The 11,609-nt window shown below is 44.5% G+C and overlaps 1 protein-coding gene across 3 annotated transcripts in view; it reads right to left on the reverse strand.

Annotated features, from left to right (window-relative positions):
• The window catches only part of EML1 (EMAP like 1), a 93,749-nt gene that overhangs the window by 38,247 nt on the left and 43,893 nt on the right, over window positions 1–11,609 (reverse strand). For 2 of the 3 annotated variants that reach the window (XM_004376729.3, XM_004376728.3), the window contains one exon: window positions 3,138–3,166. In XM_004376729.3, coding sequence (XP_004376786.1) covers window positions 3,138–3,166 — 29 coding nt within the window. Of the gene's footprint in view, window positions 1–2,163; window positions 2,221–3,137; window positions 3,167–11,609 lie in introns of all 3 variants that reach the window. The other variant, XM_012555649.1, reaches the window with a different exon arrangement.

The raw sequence follows: 11,609 nt of genomic DNA on the forward strand, positions 1-11,609 counted from the left end.
TCCAAACCAAAACCAAACCCACTGCCACTGAGTCGATTCTGACTCATAGCAACCCTACCGGACAGAGAGAACTGCCCCATAGAGTTTCCAAGGCTGTGAATCCTTATGGAAGGAGACAGCCACATCTTTCTCCCGTGGAGCAGGTTGGTAGGTTCAAATCACCGACCTGCGCCACCGGGCCTCCTTCTGCTTATCATCAGGAGGGGAAAAAATGCCAGCCCAAAAAATTACAACACAAGAAATCCACTTAAATTTTTTATTGAGTTCAATGTATACATAATGTCAATATCAAACTTTATAAAATCTTTCAATATTTAAATTGGTTTGTTATACGGCAATGTAAAGACATTATCTTTATCTTTTACATGGGACCATTCTCTCAAGTGTCAAGGACCCAGTCAGCAGAAGTACATGCTAGGACACATGCAAAAAAGAAGAGGCCCCAAGAAAAGCTCAAACAGAAACCAGGAACAAAAGACTCAGGAGAGACAGAAAAACAGAAAGTAAGACTTCCTAGAACAGACATTTTTATCACAAACAGCTCTTGATGCTTTAACAAACAACCACAGGGAAGAAAGTAATAATATATTGATACGGGGAAACTCCTGGAACGTAAAAAAGGCAAAAACTTGAGGTTTTCTGACTAGAGTTTTCAGGACATACTAAGACCAAACAAAATGCCCTGTGAGCTTCTGAAGAATTCTGTCCAGACTCAGAACTCGAGGAACTCTGACGTGTCACTGCCACTCAGAGCAGCCGGCCTTAGCGGCATTCAAATTGGGCACTCAGGACCAGGGTTACCTGTACATAACTCAACAGAAAACTCATCTGCACAGAGGAAGGTGGTGAGGGAAAGTCACGAAATAATTATAGGACCGTGGGCAGGACATTTACAAATTAGTTTTGTAAGTCTTATTCCTCAGGATTTTCAAGCAAGGCCGCATGCACTATTGCTTAAAACGTCAGAGGCTGTCCCGGGTGTGTCACCGTGAGCATGCACTTGGGGCTTGGATGCATGCACGTGAGACACTCTTCACTCTGCAGATTAAGTCTGACTTTTCAGTAAGACCGCTGCACGGCCCCTCGTGCAGCTGCTGCGTCCTCCCCAGCCCCCCACGACTAGCCCATCTGGGTACCCATCCCTGCAGGCTCTCTGATCCCTTCCCCAGGCCGTCTTAGGTATGCTGCCAGACACACCAGGGCCCCAGATGGACTTCCCTGCATCCTTCCCTCTCAAAATCCTTGGACTGCTGTCTGCCCTGCCAGGCTCTCCCCTTCTGCCCGGTCTGCCACAACCACCCCGCCTGGATATTCCTTCCTCGGCCACCTTCTATACCTGCTGTTCTCCTCGCCCCGAACGTCATCCCTTCCTCAGCCCCTCACCCATGTCAGCACACTGCGTGGTCACCACAACGGAAGAATCTAAAAGCGCCCTGCTGACTGAGACGTGAGCAAGGGACAGGCGTTGTGAGTTTACGGTTAAGTGGATGGTGACTTCGTCAAGTCTTTATAAGAAATGATCGGGCCTCTCAGGAAGCTCACAGAGAGCAGTAGAGAGAATATAATGCCATTTCCATGATGGACGGACACCATCAGCATATACAAAATATCTACATGTGCTATACTGTACTTATGTGCTGGTTAAGAACTCCTTACAACTGAGGCTTAGTTACTGCAGAAATCTAAATTACTCGATGAGGCAAAAAAATAAAATAAATCAGTAAAAAGCACTGAGTTTATCCCTGACCCTGTGTTGCACTGGTAATTCAGATATTCTAATTTAAAACCAAAACGTGGCAAGGGGAAGTGGTTTGTTCTCAGGCGCGTTAGGTAACAGCACACGGCGCGAGGGGCCAGCAGCGGTGCGCGTACAGGTACACCCGGTGGCACACCCAGGGGTTGCCCTATAGCTCTCTCAAAGTTTATGGAGACCTTTTAAAGTTCCTGTAATCAGCCAATCACCAATCAAGATCCAAATTCCAGCCACTTATTAAAGTCCAGCCAAGGAAATGCTGAAGAATGCTTTTAACTTAAAATGGAAGTTTGCATCACAAAAACCTTTTCATACAAGGAGAGCATCGGTTTGCCTGTATGAAAACCGCTTCTGCAGCCTGGGCAACAGCTTTGCTCAGAGAGCTACGAGGTGTCAGCGATGCTGCCTACCTTTGCAGTGCGTCACCCGGCGTTTCCCTTGTGATTTCGGAGACAGAGACAGAAGGGCTAGATAAAGAGACGTGGAGTACTGCAGAGGGACGGGGAGCGCCCACTAGCTCTCAGCCAGACACTACCCTGCCCCCAGGCAGTGAAATCGGACACGTTGCAGGGACTCCGACAAGTGCACTCTGAACTCAGCTCTGCGAGTTCGCGGGGGTTACATTTTCAGGGCACAGTTTCGTGCTTCCTGAAAATGACAGGGCTACAAAAGCACGTGCCGAAAAACACAACGTTCTTTTAGGTCCTAATAATTCTGAGGTTAAGAAAAAACTGGAAAAATCAAATTAAGTGAATTTCTTTAACCAATTACATTCTTGCCAATTTGTGTGCCCTTTAAATGCATTTTTCAAATAAGGTTAATGTGCTAAAAATAGCATCTACCTTATTATAAGATGTGTTAAAAAAAAAAAAACAAGATGTATAGAAAGGGATACAGATTAATTATTAGTTTACAGTTTAGAAAATCCAAGGCACAAAGAGGAAAGCTGTTTTTATACAACGTTGTAACTTGCTGCATTAAAAACTTTCCCTTTTAGGGAATAGCAAATGTTGGTGATCAGAGCCCAGTTAGCAAGGAAGAATGACAGGCTGCTGCCATCTTATAACCTAGAAATTCTGTTACAGCACATGCGGTAGCATCTCACTCAGCCCCCTCAGTGACAGATCTTAAACCAGGTCTGAAGGGGGTCAGTAAAGAGTTTCATCTTTATGAACTTTTTATGCGGGTCTCGCTGTTATTACCTGAGCCGCCGACCCCCAGGTGCCAAGCTGACATCAGCACTAGGTTCACCTCAACCCTGCCACACACTCCCCAAAGCATCTGTGCGTCCAAGTCCGGCCCCTGGAATAGCCACTTCTGAGATGCCCCCCAGCTCGGAAGACGTGAGTGGGGGATACCCATAGAGAAGTTCAACCAGACCTACCTGAGCTGAACACAGGCTCCTTGGGTTTGCTGCGAAAATGAAACAGAAACAGTGTTTAAGGGCAGCCTTGGGGTGTCATTCCACTCACAGAAGACCCCCCCGTCATTAGCTGCATAATCCGTCACCTAATGGTACAAAAATTTTAGGCATTCATAAGGAAAACAAAACCAATTTAACGGCAAAAAAGAACATGCACAAATAAAAACGTCCAAAACTAGGTGCAAGAGATTCCAATCCTAACTTTGCCACCAACGCTGCGCTTCCTTGGAGCGCAAACTCGGCTTGGGGGAAGGGAGATGTTTGGTTCATCGAGATGGGCTCTGTACAAACATGAAAAAAGGTTTCCTTCTCTTCCTTGAGCTCTTCTGACAGACTCTTTAAAACTAGCAAATTCCTGATAAAAAATCTTTTGGGGCAGGGCTTTTAGAGAAGAGATGACTGTATGCTGAGAAAGACAAGGGGTGGCCGAACAGGAGGAAAGAAGAAAATGAATATTGGGGCTTAGCCACTGGCCTCAGCCACCCTGGGCACCTGCCCACGCCCCCGCCCCCTGCCCTGGGAGGCTGAGGCCATCCCTGTGACTGTACCAGGGAAACCAAAGCCCCAAAGGGTTCAAAGGCTAGCATGACAGACGGACTGAGGTCATCCCTAGGGCAAGCTTCCCACAAGGAAAGCTTCCATGAGGGCCCGCCTCCCCAAGTGCAGAGAGAGAGAGCGGCCATTGGTTGCATGGCTGCTACTTCCTGTCAGGCACACACATCCCTTGCTCAACTTAGCTTCCCACATGACAGCCACCAGTGGGTAGATGCTGTCACATCCACTACAGACAATGAAAGGGATGCTGTGGTGAGATGGGTCCCTTTATGTGGCCTTTAGCCTTGTGGTTCTTTGGGAAAAAGAGCTTGAGAGATTTTCCCCCTAACCATAAGGAGTTACCTCTGCCCGAGCTTTCTACCCCAGAGGGTTTGTTACTTTTGTCCAGGTTGATTGACATTTCCTGGGTAAATTGTAAACAACTTGGTTTGATACTTTCTGCCTGGCCCTGGACTGCAGTCTGCCCTGTGACTGCTATGCAGCTTGCAGGGATCAGTCAATGGACTATGCAAATGAGGTGAACTGTAGCCCAGCTGCACCTACTATGCAAATGAAGTGTCTGTGGACTACTGAGAGGGGATTGGTCAGTTTGTGGACTTGGTGGGTGAGCCATGCTTTGAAAGTGACAAGAAGTTTGTAGGTATAAGCAGTCAACCCCGCATTTTGCAGACATAAAGAAGCAGCAGGACAAAGCAGCAGGAAGAAAGCAGAAAGAAAAAGAGAGAGGGGGGAGGCAGGGACCCTTATGACAGAGCTGTAACACTGTTAAGGGCTCTAATACTGAAGACAGTGAGAGGCCCCGAAGGGGCCCAGCAGCAGAGCTGGTGGCAACAGGCCCAGAGGGGGCCCAGTGGCAGAGCTAAGAACAGCTTGTCCTTGGGGGGCACAGAGGAGACGTGCACGGTCCAGAGAGGCTGAGAGAGCTGCCCTGCACTGAAGAAGGGAGACTTGGCCTGCATGCTTCCTGATCCTGATTCCTGAGTTGTACCCTTTTCCTTAAGAAATCAATTAACTGTAGTCTGTGAGTTCTGTGTGGCCACTGCAATGGATTATTGAACCCAGAAGAGAAGTGGGCAGTGCCGCCGGAGGGAATGGCTGGTGTCAGAATTGGTAAAAAGGTAAAGTGACCAAGATACCTGAGCAGATACAGTCCTAATATTCCTTCTTTTCCTCTTCATTTTTACCTTGATATACACTGAGTAAAAATTATCCTTAATCCCACTATGTAATAAAATATATTATGTATTGACATTCTTGGTTTCCAATACATGGGGAAGCCAGTGATGTTTTAAAACTGGGTTATACTCTTACCAAATGTGTTTTAAGTAGTTGAATCTGCTAGAGGCTTAGTTTTATAAACACTAAACTTTGGTAAATGCAAACGGTGCTATAAAAGCACCTCTCGGTAGGAAAAGCAGCCCTTACAATGGCTCACGAGGCCCTGCGCCATCTCCCCTCGTTCCTTGCCCCTTGGTGGTTCTGACCTCACCGCCCTGTCCTCTCTCTCAGTGACTGGGTTCCAGCCCCTCTGCTCCTTGCTATTCCTGGACCTGCCAGACAAACTCGGTATCAGGGCTTTGCTCTAGCTTGCCCTTCCCCGGACCATCAGACACTCAGAGAGCCACCAGGCATCTGCCTTAAGCCTGTGCTCAAAGCTATCTTCTTGGTGGGCCTTCTCTGACCTCCTACTCCATGCTGTCCCATCATACCCTGCTTCTGACACTCCCTACCCTCCTTTTCTGCTTCATTTTTTCTCTATGGAGCTTCTTAGCTGTATCATTTTATTTTGTTTCTCCCCATTGGGATATAAAAGCTTCCCCAGGGCAGGGGTGTTGTCTGTTTTGTTCCTGGCTATATTCCCAGTAGGAGCCTTGGTGGCACAGTGGTTAAGCACTCGGCTGCTAACCTAAAGGTTGGCAGTTGGAACCCACCAGCTACTCCGCAAGAGAAAAGGCCTGAGGATCTGCTCTTGTAAAGATTACAGCCTAGAAAACACTATGGGACACGTCTACTCTGTTCTATAGGATTGCTATGAGTCGGAATCAACTTGATAGCAACGAGCACAGGTTTTTATAAACACATAATACATAATAATATAAATGCACTCACGCACGCGTGCACGCGCGCGCACACACACAGAGTTGTTGTTGGCTGCCACTGAGTTGCCCACCTTATGACTTGTGGCAGAAGGAAGCCGTGTGGTCCTGTACCACCTATACAGATAAAATTCTCTATGCTCTTTACATGTACCGACATATTTATTCTTTCCAGCGTTCTCTGCTTCCTGCAGAATTGCTTTCTATCCGGTATCATTTTTCTCAGCCTGAAGAATTTCTTTTAGTATTTCTTTTAGTGCGGGTCTGTTAGAGACAAATTCTTTCAGCTTTTGTTTGTCTAAAAATGTCTTTGTCTTTTTTTTAATTGTACTTTAGAGGAAGGTTTACAGAACTAGCTTCTCATTAAACAGTCAGTATATATATTGTTTTATGACATTGGTTAACAACCCCACAACATGACAACACTCTCCCTTCTTGACCTTGGGTTCCCTATTACCAGCTTTCCTGTCCCCTCCTGCCTTCTAGTCCTTGCCCCTGGGCTGGTGTGCCCCTTTGGTCTTGTTTTGTTTTATGGGCCTGTCTAATCTTTGGCTAAAGGGTGAACATCAGGAGTGACTTCATTACTGAGCTAAAATGGTGTCTGGGGGCCATACTCTCAGGGTTTCTTCAGTCTCTGTCAGGCCAGTAAGTCTAGTCTTTTCTTGTGAGTTAGGATTTTGTTCTACATTTTTCTCCAGCTCTGTCCGGGACCCTCTATTGTGATCCCTGTCAGAGCAGTCAGTGGAGGTAGCCGGGCACCATCTAGTTGTACTGGACTCAGTCTGGTGGAGACCATGGCAGTTGTGATCCATGAGTCCTCTGGACTAATCTTTCCCTTGTGTCTTTAGTTTTCTTCATTATCCCTTGCTCCTGAGACCAGTGGAGTATCTTAGATGGCTGCTCACAGGCTTTTAAGACCCCAGATGCTACTTACCAAAGTAGAATGTAGAACATTTTCTTCATAAACTATGTAACACCAACTGAGCTAGATGTTCCCCGAGACCATGGTCCCCACAGCCCTCAGCCCAGTAAATTCGGTCCCTCAGGGCTGCCTTCATTTTTGAAAGATATTTTCACTGGATGTATTAGTTTCTTAGAACTTCTGTAGCAAAATATCACAAACTGGGTGGCTTAAGACAACAGAAATTTATTCTCTCCCAGCTCTGGAGGATCGACGTACAAAAGCAAGGTGTCAGCAGGGCTATGCTCTCTCTGAAGGCTCTAGAGGATCTTTCCTCGCCTCTTCTCTCTTCTGTTGGCCCCAGGCGTCCCTTGTTTTGTGGCAGCATAATTCCAATCTCTGCCTCTGTCTTCACAGGGCCATTTTTCTTCTGTGTCTCTTTAATAGGGTCTTCTTATAAGAACCTCAGACATAAAGAGATTAGGGTACACTCTTATGACCTCGTCTTAACTAATTATATCTGCAATGACCCTATTTCCAAAATAAGGACACATTCACAGGTGCCAGGCGTTAGGACTTGAACATATCTTTTTGGGACAAACGATTTAACCCGCAACACTCCAGAATTCTAGGCTGACAGTTTTTCTTTTAACACTTTAAATATGTTTTCCCACCATCGTTTTGCCTCCATTTCTTCTGATGAGAAGTTAGTCATTCTTATTATTGCTCCCTTTATGTAATGAGGCTTGTTCCTCTGGCTGCTTTCAAGATTTTTTCTTTATCTTTGTTTTTCAAAAGTCTGATTAGGATATGCCTGGATGTGTTTGTATTTATCCTGTTTAGGGTTCTCTAAACATCTTAGATTGTGAGTTGGTCTCTTTCATTAATTTTGGAAAATTACTGGAAATAATTTTCCAGTATTTCTTCTGCCCGTTCTCTCTTTTTCTTCTTAGATTTCAATGACGCATACAATAGATTGCTTGGTATTATCCCGTAAATCTTGGTTGTTACATTCCACTTTTTCCTATTCTTTTTTCTTTTCATTTTTCAGTCTGGATAATTTCTACTGACTATTTTCAAGTTCACTGGCTCTTTCCTTTGGTGCCTCAGTATCCTGGTAAACCCACTGAAAGATCTTTTATCTCAGATACCATATTTTTCATTTCTGGCATTTCCATTTGACTCCTTTTACAGTTTCCATCTCTGTTAAAATTCTCTATGTGGTCCACCTTTTCCGCTAAATTATTTAATAGTTATCATACTTATTTTGCAGTTCCAATATCTGAACCATCTTTATGTCTCATTCTATTGACTACTGCCTCTCGATGATGGGTCTTATTTTCTTGCTTTTTCTTGTTTCTTGTAATTTTTTTTTAACTTGATGAAAACCATATAAAGAAATAGTAAAGACTAAGGTAAATAAAATTTACACCCAGAAAAACGCATGTTTCTTCTGCCAGGCCATTAGTGTTGGAGGTTGAGTCAATCTCATCTGTAGTTAAGCTAAGTCTGGCTTTAAGGTTGCTTTAGTTACTTTCAGTTTTACTCAAAGTATTGGAAGATGGGGTCAAAACCTCCCCTTAGGGTTTGAAAGCTGAGCGCCTGGAGGGTTTATCTCCGTTTTCCTGCCCTATTCTCAGACTTTAATGGGCCCTTTATGCACCTGCACTTCAGAGCTCTATTGTGCCCCCTCCTAACGGTAGAGGGCTGCTGCCTGGTACTCACTGTAAGACCAGGAGTACTTGGGGGATTTTCTGTTTTCCTGCTCCACCCTCAGTCCTCAGCAGGCTCAGTGTGTCTGCACCTCAGGGAGATCCCTACCCTAGTGACAGACAGCTGCTGCCTGGAACTTGGTATAAGGCCTGGAGTGCCAATGGAGTTTCTCTCAGTTCTCCCCATCCTCAGACTTCACTATCTACTTGCACCTCAAGGGGCTCTCTCTCAGCTATCCCTGACCCTCCTTTAGCGTAAGGCCCAGAGTGTGGAGAACTTCTCTCCGTTCCTGCTCTGCCCTCTGGCTACAGTAGACCTGACAAGCCTGTGCTTCAGAGAGGGTCTCTTTCATACTCCTGTTCTGTTCCCAGTCTTTCTCCTGAGCACTCACTGAAGGTCTGTGGAGAAGAGCTGGTGTGTGAGAAGATTCCCCTTGTGTTTGGGGCTCCCAAGAATTCTGAATTATCATGCCAGTCCACTCTCGGCCTTTAATAATTCTGTAACACTTTCAGCAGCCTTCTTCTCACTCACATCTATGAAGGCTTCCTTCTCTTCCTGCTGCTCTGCCAAAGATGAAAGCAGCTGTGGGTTCTGTTTCTCCTAAGAGGGGATTGTCAATTTTTGGATTTTATTTCATTATGCTACTTTGTGATCTCAGCTCTCTGGTGGGCTTTAAAAACAATGATTTTGCAGATTATCTAGCTTGTTCTCATTGTTTGGGTGGGTGTGAACACCCTTTTGTGATTTTCTGTGTGCTAAGTGGAAGCAGAATGAGCCCTTGTGGTACAACAGTTAAAGCGCTTGACTGCTAATCAAAAGGTTGGTGATTCAAAATCACCAGCCACTCCATGGGAGAAAGACATAAAAGTCTGCTTTCATTAAGATTTACAGCCTTGGAAACCCTACGGGGCAGTTCTCCTCTGTTCTATAGGGCCCACTACGAGTTGGAATCAACTCGACAGCAGTGGGTTTGGTGGGTTTGGAAGTAGAAGCAGAAGTCCTACCTGTAAATTTTGTATATTATTACATTCAAAGGTAGGGTAAAGGCAGACAAGAAAAGGCTAAAACAAAAGATTACAAGGCAAATCTAGTAGTTACAGAAACATAATTAAAAAGAAGTCATGTAGGGAAACAGAAAATAGGAAAACTTCTTTTCCCCATGAATTTGATCGCAAAAGTAGAAAGATGCAAAAGCCATGAACACAGAAGCAAGCAATCCAGAACCTTTCCTAAAACAGGAAAAAGGAATTACGGATTAAGTTCCTCTTTGAAAATCTGCAGGGTAACTGAACTCCAAGTACAGGGAGCTCACAGACTTCTGATGTGCAGTGCTATAAGAAGAATGAAAGATTCCTACTGGAAGACTGTTGTCGTCAGGTGCCATCCCTTTAATTTCAACTCATGGTGTCCCAAATGTGCAGAGTAGAATTGTGCTCCGTAGGGTTTCAGGTCTGTGATCTTTCAGAAGCAGATCTCCAGGTCTTTCTTCTGAGGTGCCACTGGATGGGTTCAAACCACCAACCATTCAACTAGTAGTCGTGTGCTTAACCATCTGCCCCACCCAGGGACTCCATTAAAAGATTAGAAAAAGGTATTATGACTGTGAACAACAGGAGGCTGCTGACAGAGGTACCAGGTATACTAAACTGTTTATATTTCTTTACGTCTTGCTCTAAACTACGTGTCACTTTTCTGGTATATCATATTTAGAAAATATACTACTGCTGCCATCTGAGATACAACTATTGGCCCGTACTCGTCTGGAGAAAAGAGAAAGACAGAAATCCAAGATTCACAGAAGGAACTGGTCTAGAAGACTAGCTGTCTACATGAACCATGGCTCCTCTACCCTGAGACCAGAAGAACTAGATGGTGCCTGGGTACCACTACAACACATTCTGATCAGGACACAAGATGGACCCTGATAGAAATAGAAAAAAATGTGGAACCGAATTTAAAATTCTCAAAAAACCCAGACTTACTGGACTCACCAAGACAGGATGAACCCCCGAGACTATTATCCTGAGATATTCTTTAAGCCTTGAGCCGAAACTCTCTCTTCAAATTACCTTTTAGCTAAATAGCAGATTAGGTCATCAAGAAATGAGTATCACCCTTGAGTACTATGCTCTTTTGAAAAACCATCTATATGAGACCAAATGGTCAACAAACGCTCTACAGCAAAGATGAGAAGGTTGGGAGTCTGTGAGACTAAGTTAATGGAAATGGAACAACTAGAACAGAAATAATGAGAACGTTGACACAAGGCGAAGAATGTGACCAATATCACTGAACAATATGTGTAGGAATTGTTGACTGGGAACCTGTGTTGCTGCATACACTTTCACCGAAAATATAATAAATTACTATTAAAAAAAGAAAATATACTATTGCTATGTTTCATTATTTTAGAAAGTTAAATTTTTATAGACAAATACTGTATTTACTTTAGAATCTATTATCCTGTTCATGGAAGGCCTTTCTATTTGAACGAAGGGGCCACAGCCAGTGCAGCACTAACTTTCCTTAAAGGCAGGACAAGTGCCTAGGAAAAAGTTATTCCACTGATGCATGCAAGTCTTATAAATACTGTTGTTGTTGTTAGGTGCTGTTGAGTCGGTTCTGACTCATAATAACCCCATGTACAATAGAACGAGACACTGCCTGGTCCTGCACCATCCTCACAATCATTGCTATGTTTGAGCCCATTGTTGCACCCACTGTGTCAATCCATCTAGTTGAGGGTCTTCTTTTTTCTTGACTGTCTACTTTATCAAGCAAAACGTCCTTCTCCAGGGACTGATCCCTCCTGATAACATGTCCAAAGTAAGGGAGACAAACTCTCACCATCCTCCCTTCTAAGAAGCATTCTGGCTGTACTTGTCCCAAGACAGCTTTGTTATTCTGGCAGTCCATGGTATATTCACTATTCTTCTCCAACCCCATAATTCAAAGGCATCAATTCTTCTTCGGTCTTCCTTATTCATTGTCCAGCTTTCCCATGCATATGAGGTGATTGAAAACACCATGGTTTGGGTCAGGCACACCTTAGTCTTCAAGGTGACATCTTCACTTTTTAACACTTTAAAGAGGTCTTTTGCAGCAGATTTGCCCAATGCGATACATTGTTTGATTTCCTGACTGCTGCTTCCCATGGGCATTGATGGT

This window comes from Trichechus manatus, unplaced genomic scaffold (assembly GCF_000243295.1).
Source record: "Trichechus manatus latirostris isolate Lorelei unplaced genomic scaffold, TriManLat1.0 scaffold00045, whole genome shotgun sequence".
NCBI lineage: Eukaryota > Metazoa > Chordata > Mammalia > Sirenia > Trichechidae > Trichechus > Trichechus manatus.